The 19,666-nt window shown below is 36.9% G+C and overlaps 5 protein-coding genes across 7 annotated transcripts; 1 reads left to right on the top strand and 4 right to left on the bottom strand.

The window, feature by feature from the left end:
• Positions 1-805: 805 nt before the first annotated feature.
• LOC140880392 (65-kDa microtubule-associated protein 6) lies at positions 806-6,657 on the top strand. 2 transcript variants are annotated; one of them, XM_073284771.1, is made up of 12 exons: positions 806-1,086; positions 1,469-1,607; positions 2,265-2,468; positions 3,498-3,761; positions 4,595-4,810; positions 4,885-5,040; positions 5,126-5,285; positions 5,367-5,518; positions 5,634-5,721; positions 5,804-5,877; positions 6,000-6,074; positions 6,309-6,657. In XM_073284771.1, exons 2-12 carry the CDS (start codon positions 1,533-1,535, stop codon positions 6,639-6,641), a joined length of 1,797 nt encoding a protein of 598 aa, XP_073140872.1. In that variant the 5' UTR covers positions 806-1,086; positions 1,469-1,532; the 3' UTR covers positions 6,642-6,657. The 2 variants fall into 2 exon arrangements, with proteins under 2 accessions (XP_073140872.1, XP_073140873.1); XM_073284772.1 differs by lacking the exon at positions 806-1,086 and having other exon boundaries at positions 1,116-1,607.
• A 1,067-nt stretch (positions 6,658-7,724) lies between these two features.
• On the bottom strand, positions 7,725-9,014 carry LOC140885423 (uncharacterized). Of its 2 annotated transcripts, XM_073292380.1 has the most exons (4): positions 8,960-9,014; positions 8,601-8,672; positions 8,314-8,493; positions 7,725-8,089 (listed from the first exon to the last, which is right to left on the bottom strand). In XM_073292380.1, the coding sequence occupies exons 2-4, from the start codon at positions 8,640-8,642 to the stop codon at positions 7,979-7,981; spliced, it is 333 nt and encodes a 110-aa protein (XP_073148481.1). In that variant the 5' UTR covers positions 8,643-8,672; positions 8,960-9,014; the 3' UTR covers positions 7,725-7,978. The 2 variants fall into 2 exon arrangements, with proteins under 2 accessions (XP_073148481.1, XP_073148480.1); XM_073292379.1 differs by lacking the exon at positions 8,960-9,014 and having other exon boundaries at positions 8,601-8,943.
• Positions 9,015-9,891: 877 nt separating this feature from the next.
• Positions 9,892-12,086, bottom strand: LOC140881324 (protein BASIC PENTACYSTEINE2-like). Its single transcript, XM_073286531.1, has 2 exons — positions 11,985-12,086; positions 9,892-11,071 (listed from the first exon to the last, which is right to left on the bottom strand). Exon 2 carries the CDS (start codon positions 11,064-11,066, stop codon positions 10,221-10,223), a length of 846 nt encoding a protein of 281 aa, XP_073142632.1. The 5' UTR covers positions 11,067-11,071; positions 11,985-12,086; the 3' UTR covers positions 9,892-10,220.
• Positions 12,087-12,553: 467 nt separating this feature from the next.
• LOC140885499 (PHD finger protein MALE STERILITY 1) lies at positions 12,554-14,860 on the bottom strand. The gene is made up of 3 exons (XM_073292483.1): positions 14,566-14,860; positions 14,050-14,275; positions 12,554-13,952 (listed from the first exon to the last, which is right to left on the bottom strand). Exons 1-3 carry the CDS (start codon positions 14,858-14,860, stop codon positions 12,554-12,556), a joined length of 1,920 nt encoding a protein of 639 aa, XP_073148584.1.
• Positions 14,861-16,593: 1,733 nt separating this feature from the next.
• On the bottom strand, positions 16,594-18,369 carry LOC140883665 (protein indeterminate-domain 14-like). Its single transcript, XM_073290221.1, has 3 exons — positions 18,106-18,369; positions 17,473-17,884; positions 16,594-17,255 (listed from the first exon to the last, which is right to left on the bottom strand). The coding sequence occupies exons 1-3, from the start codon at positions 18,182-18,184 to the stop codon at positions 16,655-16,657; spliced, it is 1,092 nt and encodes a 363-aa protein (XP_073146322.1). The 5' UTR covers positions 18,185-18,369; the 3' UTR covers positions 16,594-16,654.
• Positions 18,370-19,666: the final 1,297 nt, after the last annotated feature.

The following is a 19,666-nucleotide window of genomic DNA, read 5'->3' as shown; positions in this document are numbered from 1 at the left end:
TACCTAAATATAGATTTAGGTAGTTTTTCTTCAAATCCAAATATAGACTTAGATACTGTTTGGGATAGTTTATAGGAAGCGCTTCTAAGCTATTCCTTCAAAATTTTGAAAAAAAACTTAGAAATATTTCCTAAAAGCTCTCTCAAATACTACCTTAGTATCTCAACTCGATGCTTGTTTTCATTCATGAAGGAAAATACTTTTAACTTCCAGATAACCATGTTTTTATTTAAAATTAAAAAAAAGAAAAATTTATATATTAAAATCAAATGTACTTTTAGAGTTGAATTGTAGGAAGACAATATTTTTGGGGTTAAAATGTCGCATTAAAATTAAAATTGTGTGCATTTATTTCGAATAATAAAAGAGTTGAAAATAATATAATAATTTATAGGGTGCCAATTATGTAAGTTGGACTTTGGTTGATATTAGAGGGTGAGGCATAAGTGTCCTCTCATTTGACATCATCATTATTAAATGAGTAGGGATTCCTTGGTGGAATTCATGATGTTTATGTGCCCCTCTCACTTTTAACATTTTCCAGCTTTACATTCACATTTTTTCCTTTCTTTCTTCCTTTTTTTTAAATGTCACACATACATATATATATATTTTAGATGAAATAAGAGTTTGTCATAACAAGGTGTGAAATTCAAGACTTAGTTTATACTTCAAACTTAAGTGAATTTGAAATTCTTTCAATAGTTTTACGATCAATTTGTGAGATAAATATATTATTTAAATTATTTATAAAATCTATTAATTTTCCTTATAAATATGAACATAATTAACGAACGCACACAACCATGGAAAGTAATAATAAAAATATTTTGCAATAAATAGTGAGTGACGGAGCCATTATTTTTCTCTCATGGCTAAACAATGGAGAGTGAAAAAGAATTGGACAAGTATGCTTAATCTGCGTAGATCCACCCGCATTGGTCCATTGAAGCCCCACACTCGAGAGAGAAAACCCTCAATTGGCTAAACCTTGGTTCACTTTTTCTCCAATCCATTTTAATTTTTAACCTGTTGAAGAAGCAAATTTACCGCTAAACAGTCGGTAGCTGTTGGGTGCATAATTGGGTTGGTGCCCCCTTCTTTTCTTGTATTATACGTATAGAATTTTTGGCTAGCTCTACTATACCTAATTTTTTGTTGGCCCATTTGTTTCTTTAACAAAGAACATAAGCAAAGGATTCCCAGAAAATTTTAAAGCAAGTTGTTGCCAATTAAGGGTTGGTGGTTGTGTGTTTATCTGCGTTGAAAAAAATTTGTTTTTGTGTGGAGGAAAGAGAGCAGCAGCTGCCGAGTTTTTTTGACAAACGAAGTGGAGAAAGTGGAAAAAAGAGTCTCATTTTCTTGGTTTATTTTTGGCTGTGAATTGTGGAGGTCTTGTGTTGTTTTCTTGGTAATGCTTAAAAGCCTTGCATTTTTGTTGGATTCGCCTTTCTCTTTCGTTCTGCAGTGAGTTGGAAGGGAAACATAAAAAGAACGGAAAGCGAAAAGGGTCAATTAATTTAGTGGAAATAATGCTAGCTCTTGGGAGTACTTGCAGCAGTGTCCGTACCAGCAACAATTGCCATGCTTTAGTCAAAGAACTTCAGGTCTCTTTTCCTTTCTTTATGAAGTCTGTATCTTCGACGTAATGATTTCTTTCCTTCTTTTGAAAATTTAGAATTTTTGTGCGCATCAATTTTCTCGAGCATTCTTTAGGTTTTTGTGTTAATTTCTTCCTAATGTAGAAGCTTGGGGTGCTTCGGCTTTCTACTAGTAACGGTTTATTGCGAAAATGGGAGTAGAAGTGACCTTTTGATTTTACCTTTTTCTAATTGGGTGGATGAGACTCGGATACTTGGAAATAAATTCGTTTCTCATGATTTTAAGAATTTGCTGCTTGGCTGGTGTTTTTTTTCGTTTTTGCTTTTTTTTTAAAGTTTCCATTTTAAATTAACTTCAAGGGAGCCTAATTGAAAACGAGCCTTTGAATTTTCTCTGACTTTCTGTTATGTGTAATTATTGCTACCTATAACCGTGTAGTGGTTGAAGTTCAAGTGGGATTCTTGCAAAAAAATGGAAAGAATAATTATGCATATCACGTTTGTTCTAATTACGTCTACAAATTATGATTCTTTAAGAAAATGGGCTTTAGCCAGTATATGTTGGAGCCAACACCGATGTGAGAAAAACTGTAAATTGTACTGCTTTAGCATTATGGACTTATGTTAAGGGGTATTTTTTGAGATTACTCAATCAATGAGCAGCAAATATGGGCTGAAATTGGTGAAACTGAAGCTGATAAAGATCGCATGTTGTTGGAGCTTGAGCGGGAATGCTTAGAAATCTACCGAAAAAAGGTTGAGGAGGCTGCAAATGAAAAAGCTCGCCTTCATCAATTTATTGCTGCCAGAGAAGCCGAGGTTGCGATGCTCATGGCTGCCCTTGGAGAAATTTATATGAACTCGCCGGTAATGAAGTGTTTATTAGAACTGGAACAATCCCCCTTTTTCTTCTCTGGTTGGATATGTTGATAATGAATTAAATCTTTAACTTCGTGTTTTCCCCCTGCTTCTATGTTGTCATAATTAGAACAAGTCTGTAAGAATTTCTGTGAGAAAGTTTGGTTTATTGGTAAAAAACTTAGAACTCTTAGTCGCACGAGCCCAACGTTCGTTTTGGCCATATGTTGTGCCATGATATGTTCATGCTTCTCTAATGAGCAGTATGTTTGGTGCCATGATATGTTCATGCTTCTCTAATGAGCAGTATGTTTGTTGCGATTTTGAACAAAGGTTTCTCATATCTTTTGAATGTGTTGTGAGGTCTGCAAAATGAAAAGCTTCTAGAAACATATAAGTTACGACTAAAGCAAAATGACAGGAAGTTAACTAGTTAAGTGCTGTTCGATGATTAATTTGCTGGAAATTTATAGTAATTCAGCTGAGAAAACTCACCCCTTAAAAAGTATAAAATTTTCAATAAAAATCTGTGCAAAGAGGATATCATTATTTACTGCGTCACACTATTCACGGGTAGCTGGTTACTTGTCGTTTTGATTGCAATGATTATTTTGTTGGACGAGGTTAGAGAATACATATGAAACATAGCATCTTATTTATGTGTATCGATAAAAAAAATACAGGAAACATTTAAAAATTACTTATCTGCATGTAACTAGTGTCTGGACAGTTTTATCAATCTTTCTGTATTTTTCATATACCTGATTGGAGGTCAATGTAACTTCCCCTTTTTCAAATAATTTTATTAAAATTTTTGCTGGATAATGTTTGTATATGTTTTTGGACGCACTTAATGTACTACTGCATCTAAGTTTCATCTGTTTGTGCTCATTTCTTTTCTGAAAAAATATGCTGGGAAAGGTCGGCAGAGAGTATAGAATGTGGTGTCATCATCAATCATGACTGTTGAGCTCAATTATCTTTTCTCTAGGGGTTACATCATATTGTTTATCAACTTACTAATTGTGAATGTTACAGGTCCAGTCAGAGAAAAAATCAAAATCATTGAAATTACAACTGGCTTCTGTTACACCAATTGTAGAGGACCTGAAGCGTAAGAAAGAAGAAAGAACAAAACAATTTGCAGATATTAAGGCACAAATTGAGAAAATCACGAGTGAGATTTCTGGATATGGTCATCTTGTCAGTGCCGCAACCTCATTGGACCTGGAAGAACAAGATTTGTCGCTGAGAAAGTTCACGGAATACCAATCACGTCTCCGTGCTCTACAGAAGGATAAGGTATGGAATATTGTCTCAGGAACTTGTAGTCAATTTGAAATTGTACATATTTACTATTTCTCCGTAATCTAAGCTTCTCTCTTATGGGCCATCTTGATTGATGACACTAGTGCCAATCCAGAAATTGCTTAGGTCCATTTCTCATGATCATCCTTTTCATTCCCATTCTATACTTGATTCAGTGATATGAATTTTAACAAATCTTGGAGAAAAGGATGAGCTGGCGTAATAAGAGTCAATTCATCAATTCTAAGATAAATGTCACTGGACATCAATCCAACACCAAACATATGTCTCTTTTGGCCTGAAAAATTAAGCATTACCACGTACTAGTGTCTTGCATCCACTATGATGACCCATTTCTTATAGCCTTAGAATCATTCAACTTCGCAACATTGGGGTCTATGAGCTATGTCAAACTGCCAAACTGGCACGTGGGGCCTAGGTTCAAATTTATAGTTTCTTCTTTGTAAACTATGATTCCAAACTAGTCGATGGAATCTTTCATGTAATCATTTCCTCTTTTGAGGCTTTTCATGACATTCTTGATTGTTGGAGGCATGGACGAATTCTCCCTTTACTCCCTGCACTGAGGATTGCGCAGACTGGCCAACTCCTACTTGAGCACGGCCTTTGATAAATAATGTTGTAGAAGTATAAGATTGACTGGCATGTGTTCTTTTTTGTTCTGATAGCCTGTGTTGTTTGAATGTATTATCTGATGGAATATTGTGCTATGGAGATTGCTAGAGTTTGGCAACTTTACAGGCTAATATTGTATTAGAGTTCAGAGCTCTATAACTCACTTCTTGCATTTTGAAAATGATTTGCAGTCTGAACGCCTTCAAAAAGTCATGGATTATGTGAATGAGGTCCATACTTTGAGCAGTGTACTAGGGTTGGATTTTGGCAAAACAGTGAGCGATGTTGATCCTAGTTTGCGCGAATCTAGCCTGGAACATGCCACAAATATCAGCGACAGCACATTAGAGGGTCTTGATCAGGCTGTCCTAAGGTTGAAAACAGAGAGAAAATTCCGATATCAGAAGGTATCATTTACCTCTAATAAGTAGCTGATAAATCTCCCATGTTCCCTTTCATTGCAACCTATGGTCTGCTGCAGCTGAAAGATGTAGCTGGATCTCTCTTCGAACTCTGGAAATTAATGGACACAAAACATGAAGAGAAGGTCTACTTCTTGAAGATTACTTCGATCCTCAATTTGTCAGAATCTGAAATTGTGCAAGCAGGTGCTCTTACAGTGGAGATAGTTGAACAGGTATTTAACAAGACCATTCCCTATGGTTTGCAGTCTGCCCTTCTAAGTGAATATAGTTCAGTAAATCTAATGTTATCATGGGCAGGCATCGGCAGAGGTCGAGAGACTCGGTAAGCTGAAAGCTAGCAGGCTGAAGGAACTTGTCCTGAAGAAGAGATCAGAACTTGAAGATATTTGCCGTAAAATTCATATTCAACCTGATGCAAGTAGTGCTGCTGATAAAACTAATGCTTTGATAGACTCAGGTAGATGACACCGTCCTCGAGAAGAACTCTATGTAAGTTATTTTTTTGCTAGGTACTGATTGGAATCCATATCTTTTGCAGGTTTGGTGGATCCGAGTGAAATATTAACTAACATTGAAACCCAAATATGTAATGCCAAAGATGAAGCTTTAACTCGCAAAGAAATAATGGAAAAGATTGACCGATGGCTTTCTGCTTGTGATGAAGAAAATTGGCTTGAAGATTATAATCGAGTAAGCGAAAAAATAATGGTTTTGATCTAGAAAGTGTGGTTTGATGAGAATAGGATGAAGAAAACGTTTCTCCATATCTTATGTGCTTGTTTGTAATTATGGTCTGATTTATCAGGATGATAACCGGTACAGTGCTGGGAGAGGTGCACACATGAATCTAAAACGGGCAGAGCGAGCAAGAACTGTGATAAGTAAAATACCAGGTACTTCATTAGAGACTATATAACTTTTTGTTTATTGATTAAGCTGGTTAAGTATCTGGAGGTAACGTGCTATGATTTTCAGCTATGGTTGAAAACCTGATTAGACATACACTGGCATGGGAGGATGAGAAACATAAACAGTTTCTCTATGATGGGGTTGGTTTTCCAAAATATTTCATGTGCACTTTCAGATTTTTTTCTTCACTATGATTGGAATAATTGGATCTTCTCTATGATTGGAGTAATTGGCTCTTTTTTTTTGTGTCATTTGCCTTCAGGTTCGTTTGGTATCAATACTGGAGGATTACAAACTGACTAGAATACAGAAGGAAGAGGAGAAAAAGCGTTCCAGGGTAAACAAATTAATAATCTGAGTAAAGTTTCTTGGTGTTGTATATTTCTGCATCAATTAGATGTTTACCTACTAAGTTGTCCTTTTACAACAACTGATATTACAATTACTTACCATATACAATGGCACAAAATATGGGACCATACTAATTGTGAGTGGTGTGTTGCATCATATAATAATTGTAAAAATAACCATGATTATCCTGTGCCCCATTGATATGAAATTTTCTGTTCAGGATCATAAAAAACTCCAAAATATGCTACTTACTGAGAAAGAGGCGATGTATGGTTCTAAGCCAAGTCCTAGAAGAAGCAACAGCTTTAGGACTACAAATGGGTACCAAGCATATGGAAATGGATCTGTGACCCCTTCACCCCGTCGGAACTCTGTTGGCTGTGCAACTCCGGAGGTCCATACTCCACGTTCTTATTCCGGTCGACAAAACGGATATTTCAAGGAAATGAGAAGACTTTCCACTGCTCCTATAAACTTTGTGGCGATCCCCAAAGAAGATACAATGTCATTTTCATCTGTTTACGGTTCAGAGCCAGAGTCCCCCCAGAGCTAAAAGTAAAATTGAAGCGGTACGTTTTTCCTTATAATACTTTATTTGCCTCTACTACACTATTGATGTTTCTGCTCAAAGATAAGAATTTAGATCTCAGCTTTGAGAGATTGAATTGTGTATCCAGCTGCTGTTGAACATTATCATTGCAAAGAAGCTAAAGAATCTGTTTTGAACCACTCACGGTTTTGTTAAAAAGAAAAAAAAAAGAATTGTTTCAACGTTGCACACACTGTTGACACTCTGGTTTGTGAAGTTTCCGCAAATTTGATCCAAGGGTCCCAGTTTTCCTTAACTTTTTCTGTTTTATATAAATAGTTTTATGCTGCAAGTTGTTTTGCCACCCACTTTTGATTTATTTCAGTTTTTTAACACCCCACTTTTGCAGAAACAAGTATCTTTTGATTAATACGGGCCATGCTATGTTGAAAGTACCAGCTAAAGGTTGTGAATATAGGTGGATTTATGCTGTACCAGCTTCTTCCAAACATGTTTTAGCCGTAGGCAATGTTAACTGACATTTAGACATCCTGCTACTCGAAGATGGATTGAGGCTACATGCTAGTGTTTTGTACTCCTTGGTAGAGACAGCAAGTGCAAATACTGTTTTCAAGTGGAAGTTCTCACCGTTCGACTCAATCTATTTCCTTTCTAGTTTACGTTTGTTTTGTATATATTTCTACCAAGACGATTCTATTTGTTGACATCATTTGTTGTGTAAGTTTTAATGCTCTTATGCATGGTTGAATTTGTTATAGTAGAACGCGAATCAGAGCTCAAGCTCAAACTTTATTCAGAACTAATTTGGACCCGGGTTTGTTTCGAATTACAGTTTGATTAATCTGGTGTGAGTGATCTAGCTTTGTCAAATAAAAACCCCAGCTCATGAGGTTGTTTAACAAGTGTACTTGTACACATATTATTATATTAAAATTCTACTTTAATTCAGATTGAAAAAATATACGAAATTGTTTGAACTTGATTCTCGAGTTCAGCAATTTGTGAATAGCTTGATATGGCTCGCCAAAATGTTTGCACCCTTGGTAACACTGTAAGTGCCAAAGTTGACAAACAATCAGTTGGCAATGAGATCAACTTTTCTTGGTTAATCTTACATGATTCCATTGTGCAGAAATATTTCGGATTTTGCACACACTGATACACTAAAAGGATAGCACTTAGCACGCAACGTACATGTTTGCGGAAAAAAAAAAAAGACAAGACTTGTAAAATTGCAGTAACGTAGGCATAGCTTCTGATGTGCCAGCAAGGTGCATGATTGCTCTTTCGAGATTCAAACTTCGTTTACTCGCTGGTGCTGAAGCATTTGATATATTTTACTACACTGGTGGAAGAGGGACCTTCGATAAAGGGGTGATTTTGATATGGTCTTGATTGTGACGAAGGCTGTGATGCCTCTTGCGCCTTGTTCCGAACCAAACTCTTTCCTCCTGCAATTTAACATCAGAGATGCAACTTAATAAACTCGGATGATGTGATATATATGGACTATGGAGTTATCTAGGCTGTGATAAAATACCATGTAGATTTTTGTTTTGCTTGTGAGAGATTTTTGCAACTTTTTTAGGATGCTCGTGTAATGTTCATATGGACCATAACTTTTCCCATGTGTCTATATCGCTAGCTCATGTAAATAAGAAAGAGACACGCTCACTTTTATGAAAGAAGAGTGAGGCAATGGGCAGTTCACTGGTCTGTCCTGGTGTGGATCAGGTTCCATCGGATGCTCAATCGGCCATAACCCGAAGTAGCTCTTCTCTTTATTCATCCCCAAGTCTGTACCGGAATCTGCGGTATCTTCCACCATTGCATCCATGCTTTTCTTGTCCCCGGCCTACGTATTCACCCGAAAGATTGTCAAGAAACTCGACACATAACGATATATTTGCCATTTCAAAGTAAGTATATACGATAGAAGGGAAAGAGAATAACATTAATTACATGATCTTCTTTGCTTGGAAAACCCACGTAGGAAAGTGACATTGGGTTTCACCGAACTCCTTCCTGTAACCTCTGCAAAACAAACGAGGTTAAAAGACAATGGAATGAACTGAAATGCATGCACGTAGTAGCAGAGACTAAGAATGAAAAACAAAGTTAGTAGGGGTCGTATATATGGTGAGTAGGAAAGATAGATTTGGCATGATGGGATTTCTCCAAACAGTGAAAAGAGAGGAAAGATTCCCACCACTTGGCTCCATGTAACAGTACTTTTCCTTTGGTAAATGAAACCAAAGTTGATATTTTTCATTCTTTAATCATTAATGGACCCATGATTCTGATATAGCGTTAGCTTTTACTTTCACCGTTTAGTTTGAATATAGAGACAAACATCCCACTTTTCGTTGTGCTTTCTTGGTTTTGCAGAAGCTGCAGTGAGAGATGGGCATGGCATCCAAGAAAAGCGTGGAAGAGTGGCGAATGCCAGACGGCGGCTTTTGTGCATTTTACTGATATATATGGATCATTTTCGCTAGCTGCTAATCACAAACTTTATTCTTTTTTTTTTTTTAATAAAAAATAAAAAAAATATCTTTAAATCTTTAAAGAATTTGATTTGGTCGATCAACTTGTGAGTGAAATTCTTAAAAGTTCGTTAGCCTATCTATAGAAAAGGACCGGCCGGTGTTACCAAAATATGCCAAAATTAACGGGATTTCCCTTTTACATGCATTGAGATTGGGGTGACGAAATTTATATTTGAAATATAAAGGAAATTTTTCATTCGATCAAAGTTGATTGCTTCTTGCAGAAGTGATTATAAACTGTACAAGAATGAAGGACCACGATGACTACACGAAATTTCTATCGTTGGTTGTTCCCTTTTTAGATTTTTCTTAAAAAAATCGTGATCATTTAAGTGCCTATAGTTTTATCTAATTCAACTGTAGGAAAAAATGTATATTGACTCAGATATTTCCCCCCAAGATTTGGATTTTATGTTTTGGCATGCAACTTGTATTCTGAATTTTCTGTCCACTTGATTTCTTGTGGAACCTTGCTGTGGACATTCTTACGATCAACATCTTGTGAGGATAAACTTTTAAGTTCCCCCTCGAGCAATTTTATAGACAAGATAAGCACGCAGGAAATAAGAAAATCGGGCGAGCAAAAAGAAAGGTACTGGAAACATCCTTAGAGTTCATCATTATTGAGTATTGACTGTAGTTGATTAATGCAAAACTATGTAGTGTATGCTTGTTCAAACTTTAAATAGAGAATGCATTCGAAGTGGCAATAAACATCGGTCACTAAACATCAGCATGAAAAAGACAGTAAAATGCTTTCTCAATATCTGTCCATTGATTAGAATAGAAGAAAGATTTCAGAATCCTACTCTCAGTGGCCAGAAAATGTTGCTAGCCAATGAAACAAATATAAACGATAACTCATTAACAGCTTTAAGAGGCTCAAATGTCTAAGTTTTAAACATAAAGCATGTATTCGAAAATTCAAGAACTTGAAGAACGGAGCAAACCTCTGCCACAGGCCACTGAATATATACAGTGAAAACATAACTGATATGGTGTCAATCCAGTCGTGGCTAACAGAAAATAAGTCTTATCTGATTGTTACGAACTTGTTGGTACCGTGTTTTGCCCAGTAAGTCCTCAGGTCAATTGAGTTAGCGAAATCATAGCCTTCGGATGCGAGTTTTTCCAAAACTTTTTTGAAAGCACCCTGACTCATCTTTCGTCCTGCGATTCTTGCCCCTCGCCTTTTGGTGCTCATAGGCAACGGATACATGGATATAGTCATTGTGCAACAAGCTGACTGCCAACCCCCAAACCCCCAGCGATAGCACTGCTGGGGAGTACCCGTACAAGAGCAAACAGGAATAGGCATACCAGAAATATCGAAATCAACTCCATTTATCACAACATCGATGTTCTTCTTCGATGTTTTTGCACGATGAACCGAGGTTTTACCATTTTCCTTCGGCACAGGGCCTTTTCTTGGCTTCTTTGATTTCGAAGTTTTTGGGGCCGCAGAAGCGGCTCTCTTTTTTGCAGGAACACGTCCCTTCTTCACACTTGGCTCTTCCATGTTCGACTCGGTATCTTTTGTTGGCTCGGGTTGGTGGGGTGCTGGCATGGCATGACGAGTCCCAGAAGTTTCAGCAAGAACCACCGGGCTAAAAGTGTTGGTTGGGAACATGTGCAAAAATTTCTCCCGATGGTTTATCCAACTATCTCGAACATAGTCCATGTGCGTGGCAGGAAGTTCTGCAGTGACACGATCCCGTGGATGATAGGTGCCATTAGGTGAAACCATTAAAGGGTTATCATGTCCTGACAGGAAAGGTTTTGTATGCCGATCCACCATAGAAGACATGAGCTGGAGACCAAGATGCCCTTTAAAGGAAGGTTCATAATAACCCCAATTCCTCAAGCTGTCTTCATCCATTACAACTACAGAATGAAATCAGATAAAATCTCATGCATTAAGTTCCCACATAAAGCCATTCAACATTGCATTCTTGGCACAAAAGATCATCGAAATGATAACCAGAAAACTCGAGAAATCCATGAAGCATACAGATTCAGTTAATGAATCAATAAATCTTTTAAGTAGCTAAAGACAGCAACTTGCTCCAACGATGAATTGGAAAACGTCATAACTAACAAGGCATTTAGCCGGTTATCATCTAAGAAATGATTCAGGATTTTGAATCTACATTTTCCTGGTATAAATCTGAAGGGAACAATGCGTTGAGATGCTTGGTGGTGAGCAATTAACATCAGAATCAGTGATGTACATAAATTAAACTCCGCATAATTCCAATATCTAAAGCAAAACATCAATTGTCCAACACAAATCATGCCCAATCCAAGTGAATCAAACACCGATCGAAATTCAAGATTACCCCCCAACCCACAAAAACCCACAATTTCGAAATCCAAACCACCAACAAGATCCGGACAATTTCGAAACCACAGCAAATAGCCAGGCAGAGTAGTCATTCAAAACCCAAACGAGAGGCACCAAAATGAACGAAATATCAAACAAATCTCGAAATCGAAAATCCCATAAACAATCTATTTAAAATCCACAAACATTCAAGAAAACAACGATTCTCAAAAAAAAGATTCAATCTTTGGGCATCTAGAGTCATTTCTAATAATTCAGACAAAAGGGATCTGAAACAAAAACGAAAAGAAACAAAACAAAACAAAACAAAACAGAAAAATCAGAAATACAGATTAAAAAAAAAGAACATTCAGCTTTAAAGATGGAGGTAACAGAGCATAGCCCGTATGATATATTTTGCATCCAATCCAATCCGATCCAATATAAAGAGAGAGAGAGAGGAGAGAGACTCACTTGTTAAGGCAAAAACACTTTAATTTTTTGGAGAGAGGAGAGAGATTTGAAAGAGAGAGACGAAGAGGTGAGAGAGAGATGATAGAGAGACGGGGGTAGGACCCCGATCCGATACACAGACTATACGGTTTTTTTTGGCCGGGGTTACAAAACCCGGTTTTTTTATTAGCAAATTTATTAATTCTGGTTTTGTGAATGAAATAGATATGTAAGAAGACATTGATTATGGACTAATCCGAACTCAATGTGGTTATGTTTTCTATGCATACAACAACACAAAAATTATATGTCAGGAGTCAATTTTATGAGATGGATTTTTATCGAATCTATAAAAATATATATATATTTTTTCTCACAAAGCTATAACTTTTTGTTTCTATCCGGATCAAATCGACCTACACATAATACAAAAGTTTATGAATACTCGGACCCAATATATAGCAATTACTTCCAAAAAAAAATAAATGTAGCTTATAATATAAGCATATGCAAGTGGTGTGGTATTGAATCGGCCACATTAAAAATTACACCAACATATATAACTTTGACAAAAGAAAAATTAGATATAGTTAAGGTAACGAAGGGAAATGCATTATATCTTGCTCACAAATGCTGCATAGAAATATGTTTGGAATTTCTTGATTATTTGGGATTTGAACACAACGAGTGTGTTGCCAAACTTGACATATATCACAGGACACCATTCTTTCACCATCATCATCTTTACTTCCACAAGGACAATCCACAACTACATCTCTCTTCATCCATCCTTGGCAGATCCCATCACCAGTCACTCCTGATCCGAGGACGCCCTCAAACGCTATCTTACTACCGGCTATAACTTTCTGTAACACCAAATCCGACCCATTCGGATTGATGTTCATCATTGATCCGGCAACAAAGTCTCGTAATCCCAGATAAATTTCTCTGAATGTCTTCTCAACTACAAACTTAAGCTCGTCGAATGTAGCACCATGTTTCAACTCAAAGCATTCGTATGGTGTTATCGACGACACGTTCTCTATGTCTGCAGCTACCGTCTCATATTCGTGCTTATCATGATCGGCTAAAACCACCGTGCAATAGATCTTTTGTGTCGTGGTTTCATCCTCCGAAGGCGCGTCCCCGCGATAATCCTTAAGGAAGTACTTTGTGTCTAGTATAATTCTTGATGCCAATGGAATAGAGGCTAATGTCCCATTAGTTGTGATTGAGTACTTGTCTTGTGTAAGGATGTTTTTGTACATGCAGAAGATGTCTCTCATGATTTGAGCCCAACCAATCTTATGCTGAGGCTTCCATTTTGCTTCGATGAAGGGGGAACCATCTTGTTTAGGAAATGCACGGGAGACATCTTCTAGACAGTACTCTAGGACCTTGGTGACCGGATTCAGGCAACGCCGCACAAAATACTTCCCCACGATGTGGTTTCCTAAAGACTTGAGCACGAAATCGAGCAATCCCGTGTCGCCGATATAGGCTCGAGCCACGTCTCGTACGTGTTGCCTAGAAACCCACCTAAATTCAGCTCTTTTCAAGGCCTCAACCACCACATGAATGGCCATTTCCACCCGTTTAGGCGACCATCGACACGACGAATCCGACATTATTCCGGGATAGTTAGAATCCTTGCTGCTTTCTTTGGGAAGCCTAGACTTCAGCTCGATCATGAAATGGAATAGATCACCTAATGTGACTAGGGAATGGCCAGACAACACCTGATACCGTGCCAAGATAATTTTCGTCTCGGTTTTGCAGAATTCGACGCCGAGGCTCTGAGTGAGTAGGCTGAGGGGAATGCTTTGGATTGCTTTTAGAGCATTTTGATACATTTCTTGAGTAACTCCAAAGGTCCCACGCCCATATTTGTAGCCCCAATGGCCAAACCATGGCTTACTATAGGCCACTGCATGAAGCAGCCTTAGATCCATGCCTTTCTTCTGCGCCGTATCTTTTAAACTCACTTTCCTACAACATTGAACAAAAGTACTTTACAAGATTAGCGTATCTTTGGTAATATATATAGAGTGACAAGTGAGTTAATTCAACGTCGAATGGCACGAACCTTGCGCGGAGACTAGAGCACAGACGATCCCAGAGTTCCATGATCTGGTGACCGGGTACATCCGACCCGGTTTCTAACCCATTGATGCAGAGAAGATGCCCGAACCCGTTGGAATGGAACACGCCATGCATGCAATGGCTCTCCCCTTGTAACTCACACACATTTGTATCCTTTGATGGCAACACAAAGTGATACTTCTTATTGCAAATCATGTGATGTCCCCAGCCTGATCTAAATTTTAAAGATATATAATTATTATTCATGACTATATATATTCAATCAAGAGAATTAGACTGGTGACATATAATTAATAAGATATTGAAGATTAAAACCAGAAACACACCTAACAATTTAGACATCTTAAAGGTACTAGTTATATCTGAAAATAGAAGTATGCATGCACCATAAATTAACATGCATACACAAATGAATCAAACTAGAACTTAAAATTTCATCCCTAATTTCTGGATCCAGTCCCGGCATAAAATGCTTAATTATTACAATATACTACTCTACCTATATAGTGACAGTGCTTGCAATGAAGCTCAATTGATAGCTCAGCAGGCTCCTCAACAACAAACAGAAAGAGATGTAACAATGGATGGCGGCGAGCTTCGAGTTGAAACGACCAACTCGCTCTTCCTCCACACACACCGCTCTCAAGCTGCCCGAATTCCAGAAGGGCTCTCACATTTTCATGGAACGAGCCATTAAATTCGGCAGGATACCCTCTTTCTCCGAACATCTTGAACTTGAAAACCCTTTCACCTCTCTTCCTTTTCTTGAATCCACTCAAGTCTAATTGAGACATTGTATTTTATTAAACATATATATATATATTAAGATGCAACACAAAAGATTTAAAGAGTCCTCATATCATCTTATATATATATATGTGTGTTGCTTGGTCACTCACACATATGGTGCAAGGAATTAGACAAACAAAATAACGATAGAATCGGGTTATGAAAATGGGTCACTTTCCATGCATGAGTTGTAGAAAAAAATGGCAAGTGGGAAAAATTTTAGGGTTGTGTGTATTAATTAATAGTGCCATGCATCTGATCATGGGGAGTATTTGTGATTTAAATTCATCGTATCCCGGCAGTTTTCGAGAGACCTTTATTGTTAAGAGGGTTTATACTTTATAGTACTAATGCAATTTTTTCTTGGCCAACTACCAAAGTTTTAGAGCATGCGTGTGTACATGTGTTTGCGTTGCAATACGTCGGTGGCATGTGTTTACGACAATTAAAAATTATAATTATTTTAGTCGTGTAAATTGGTTTTTTTATGAATTTTATCCAGTAAATTTGGAGTGTTTTTTTTAGAAAAAAAAAAGTTTTTTTGGTCCTGTATGTTTGTCACTTTGCGATTTCGGTCAACTATATTTTCAGATTTCAGTTTTAGTCCGCTATCTTTATTTTTTTTGTCAATTTTAGTTATTTTTCTGATGCAGTGCTGATGTGGCACCAATGCAGTGCTGATGTGGAGCTGACGTGTACAGTGTCACATATGCATTTTCAAAGAAAAAAGACTGAAATTGCCAAAAATCAAAACACGCAGGACTAAAACTGAAATATGAAAATATAGATGACCGAAATTGCAGTTTTCTTGTTTTTTTATTTGAATTTGATGGTTTTTCACCGAAAATTACTAAATTGATAGAATATTAATTATTTTTCATTGATATGCTATCATTGGCTCACGTAACCAGAATAAAACTCATTACATACATTAAAATTATCCAAGTAATTAAACAAGATAAATGTATTATTTTTATTGTAGCATTGTAAATAGCTCTCATAAAGGCCAATGATCATTTGATATGGTAATAAAAGCTAATCGATGTTGTGTTAGAGTCCAACATGGCTTAGGCCCTACATGATGTATCATATATTTTCAAGTATGCCAACCATTTCCGAAAGGGTACGTATTTTCAAGTTTCCTTGTCACACGTATGTGTACCCGTGTATTTGGCAAGAAAAATTGGAATATTGGTTCTGATAATAAAAATATCACGAATTGTACCATATTAATTGGGGTGAGAGAGACAAGTCCCTGATGTTTAATCATTCAATCTCAGGCTCCGAAAACCATGCATATGCCAGCTTCTATTTGTTCAGACAATACATAATCCTAGCTACCTACCTACAGTGAATTAATGTATTTTGTGTTCACTAGCTCGTTTGTACCATTACAGGCCAATCTTACACGTTTATATATTGTTCGGACGATCGAGTTTATGTTATATCAAGAAAAATATATATATATTTTTTTTAATATAAGATGTTCACGCGTATATGCATGTCACTGTTTAGGCATTGTACAAACTCATCTACTCCCATCACGTGTATTGTCCAGTTTCTAGTCCTGTACCAGATTTGGACCATCGATGATTGCAATGAAACCAATGATCAAGAAATTCATTAGCAAATAATACTATGGTTGCTTGTGTTTGATTTAGATTTGGTCAAAAAATATGGATATATAATTAAAGTGCGAGAAATTAACTAGACTTAATTATTCATGCATCGAATTAATACCATTTTGCGAAATTTAACGATAAATAATCATCAAACAATTGTTTGGATAATGAAACATCTTAATCAATGAGTTTCTTCAAATTCAGTTTAGCTGAAGGCACGTAATTCATAGCCGAAGAGCTCTCCGCCGCAGTCGGAAGAGTACTGCCTGTTAGCGCCTGAAACTTGTGCTTGCAAGCATGACAGGTGATTTCCAAGATCGTGCTGCTGATTTTCTTGGTGAATTGCTCCTCCAAAACCCGAGCCTTTTCCAGGTCCGCAAGCGCCTGCCGCCTGATTCTTTCAGCCTTTGCGAACTCCAATTCAGCCAGTTCAATCTGCTGCTCTGCTCGTCTCAACGCCTCTTCCGCGAAACCATTTTCAGCGAAATTCAGGCGCTGCTGCTCACTTGTTATCGTCTTACAAATATAACGATCGTCATTCTCACGAGCACCGATCATTTTGGTGGATGATGGCAAAAGCTGAAGCTCTAAGTTATGTCGATGAGTAGTACTTGTGGGGACGTGGATTCTTGGGATCGAGACTGCGCTGAAATTGGAATTCTCCATGGATGGAGTAGTGGTGGAGCTTGAATCTGTCGGGGAAGAACTGGCCTCCGGTGGCGGGTTGTGGTGGCGGATGCAGGTGCACGAGTCTTGGTGCTCAATGAAACTCTCCACTCTGAGAATATATATTACAAAGTATTATATATCAAATGTATTTGTGACACATGGTCCATATATATTATGAATGAAAACAGAAAAATGTTAGATTAATGGAATCTGATATCTCATATTGATATAATATTGTCCACAAGCTTTCATGATTTTGCTCTTGAAGCCACCCAAAATGTCTCATTTTCTTGGTCTACCAACGTGGAACTTTGGTTGATACGTACCTGGAAAAAACTCGGCCACAGTCACAAGAATGTCCCCGAGTACCGCAAGTCCTGACATGGGCCTTGTAATCTGATTGAACCGCATAACCTTTGGAGCATCTCTGGCAGACCCATGGCTTGTTGCTGCTGTGTTTCCTCCTGAAATGTTTCTTTATCCCCACAAGATCGCCCAGCGCATGCTTGGGGTCGTGGTGCAGGCATGTCTCCTCGGGGCACACGAACACACGATTCTTGGCTTGCTGATCATCAGGCTTATGGTCTCTCTTGAGAAGCTTCCACGGCACCTTGTGCCTGCGCCTGTGCATTTGTAGATTCTGGTCTCTCTGGAAACATTGGTTGCAGATCTCGCACACGTAGCGGCCTGACTCCAGTAATGTCTTGGGTGAAAGGGAAACAACTTCTGCATCTGGATCTGCACTCACAATGCACTTATGCACGTACGATAGCTATATATATATATATATATATATATGATTCAAGAAACTCAAGATCCAACACCATTTTTCGCTATATTAATTAGTGGTACTTTCAAAGAAAATGCAGGTGAGTTTTACTCCAAAAAATTCATTCTTAATTTGCATGTGTTTGTATTATATAAAGATAGAGATAAATAAGTGGTAAGCAATGAAGTACCCGGCGTGCCAGCAGGTCTTCTTTTTCTCCCATTGGAAACGCCATTTATAATATTATTCTGAGAATACATATTCTTCATTCAAGGCCAAGGGGAAGATCCTTCAAATTAACATGATGATATCTTGCAGAAGTGACACACTGAAAAAGAACCTCTCTTTCTTATCTTGCAAAATAATAAAGATCAAAGAAAGAGAGGAAGAGAAAATGGCAAAGCAAACTAGCTAGAAAAGCATCTGCTTTTTTTTGGTGCTACCATCTTTTTTTTTTTTTCCTCAAACTTTTCATCCTGAGCAGTAAAGTTTTGAGGGTACGTAAAGCCTTGTATATATATAAAGCTGATTGCGTACGTGAATATTAATGCAATAAATGAGTTTATTTAGCTCGTTTTTAGTTAATTTGGAATGATATAAGAAATTAATCTTTGGTAACGTTCCATAGGACTCTTAGGAAACATGTAATTCTCAAATTTTTTTTTAACAAAATTATAAAAAAAATTTAAAAAAAGCCTTTCCTAAAATATTCCCTGGAAACATTAGACACAATGAGTTTGCCATCCCACGCACCAAAAAATGAGAAATAAACATTACTATTAATTATGGAGATGGAGAAAACAAAAACCTAAAAAATAAAAATTGCATATACATTCATAATTTGCACGAGTTAGTGGAGGCCTGAGTCCTGACTACAAGTAGACATCACTTACTCTCACGTGGCCCTGGTTTTTATAAATATTTTGTCGCCTAGTAAGCTAGAACGATTCCATCGCCTTAATTTTCTTAAATTTTAAAAATAATTATTTTTTTCTGCTAAAAAAGCAAATTGTGGGTCACAAGGAAAATTATAAAATCTCCATGAAATGATCATAATTACCATTATATCCAAATTTCACAAAAATAAGGAACAAAATGCAATAAATAACAGTCATGAAATAATTCATTCGTGGCTTATGTACTAACTACTTAATTACGTACGGTCAAAAGTCAAAAGCAGAGAAAATATATTTCACCTCCATTCACTTTTCAAATTTTGAGTTTTATTCTGTCAAGTTTTGGCTATATATATATATATATTGATGTGATTTATGTTACATTTCAAATGAGCATTTTCCAAATTCATTAAGGTAGTGTTTAGGAGAGATTTTTAGGCTCATTTCTCGGCTTTTTCGTTAACAAAAATTTAAAATTTTGTGAAATTTTGTTAACGAAAAGCTGAGAAGTGCTTCTTAGAAGCTCTCTCAAACACTACCTAAGTCACATTAATAATTGATTATTGATCTATTGAGAAATATTTTGTTTGAGCATTTAGATACATAAATATATGAAAAGTAAATTGAAAGAACATGTTGTGTACATGTCTTTTAAATTATTTCCTTATTGCATTCAATTTCTATATTTATAGTTTTGCCTTTCTTAGAAAATGTTTTAAAATTGGTAATATCAGATATATCTTGATTCGAAATATGTGATTTCTGATGATATATTATTTTCATGCTTTGTAGGTTCTTATTTATGAAAACATATTGAAGATCTATTTATAGGAGTGCTTGGACCGATCAGATTGT

This window comes from Henckelia pumila, chromosome 2, assembly GCF_033568475.1.
Source record: "Henckelia pumila isolate YLH828 chromosome 2, ASM3356847v2, whole genome shotgun sequence".
Taxonomy (NCBI): Eukaryota; Viridiplantae; Streptophyta; class Magnoliopsida; order Lamiales; family Gesneriaceae; genus Henckelia; species Henckelia pumila.
Note: the sequence above shows the minus strand (reverse complement) of the source record. Positions and strands in the feature narration are given on the sequence as shown.

Excerpts from the sequence above, each read along its gene's own strand:
- LOC140881324 (XM_073286531.1), bottom strand. The coding sequence starts at position 11,066 with ATGGATGAAGACAGCTTGAGGAATTGGGGTTATTATGAACCTTCCTTT.
- LOC140883665 (XM_073290221.1), bottom strand. The coding sequence starts at position 18,184 with ATGAAGAATATGTATTCTCAGAATAATATTATAAATGGCGTTTCCAAT. Across the intron at positions 17,885-18,105 it reads AAGACCTGCTGGCACGCCGG|ATCCAGATGCAGAAGTTGTT; the intron begins GTACTTCATTGC and ends TTGTGAGTGCAG. Across the intron at positions 17,256-17,472 it reads TGTGGCCGAGTTTTTTCCAG|AGTGGAGAGTTTCATTGAGC; the intron begins GTACGTATCAAC and ends ATATATTCTCAG.
- LOC140885423 (XM_073292380.1), bottom strand. The coding sequence starts at position 8,642 with ATGTCACTTTCCTACGTGGGTTTTCCAAGCAAAGAAGATCAT. Across the intron at positions 8,494-8,600 it reads TTCCAAGCAAAGAAGATCAT|GCCGGGGACAAGAAAAGCAT; the intron begins GTAATTAATGTT and ends GTGAATACGTAG. Across the intron at positions 8,090-8,313 it reads CTCACTCTTCTTTCATAAAA|GAGGAAAGAGTTTGGTTCGG; the intron begins GTGAGCGTGTCT and ends GTTAAATTGCAG.
- LOC140880392 (XM_073284771.1), top strand. The coding sequence starts at position 1,533 with ATGCTAGCTCTTGGGAGTACTTGCAGCAGTGTCCGTACCAGCAACAAT. Across the intron at positions 4,811-4,884 it reads GAAAATTCCGATATCAGAAG|CTGAAAGATGTAGCTGGATC; the intron begins GTATCATTTACC and ends GGTCTGCTGCAG. Across the intron at positions 6,075-6,308 it reads AGGAGAAAAAGCGTTCCAGG|GATCATAAAAAACTCCAAAA; the intron begins GTAAACAAATTA and ends TTTTCTGTTCAG.
- LOC140885499 (XM_073292483.1), bottom strand. The coding sequence starts at position 14,860 with ATGTCTCAATTAGACTTGAGTGGATTCAAGAAAAGGAAGAGAGGTGAA. Across the intron at positions 14,276-14,565 it reads CAAGCACTGTCACTATATAG|GCTGGGGACATCACATGATT; the intron begins GTAGAGTAGTAT and ends AATTTAGATCAG. Across the intron at positions 13,953-14,049 it reads TGCTCTAGTCTCCGCGCAAG|GAAAGTGAGTTTAAAAGATA; the intron begins GTTCGTGCCATT and ends TCAATGTTGTAG.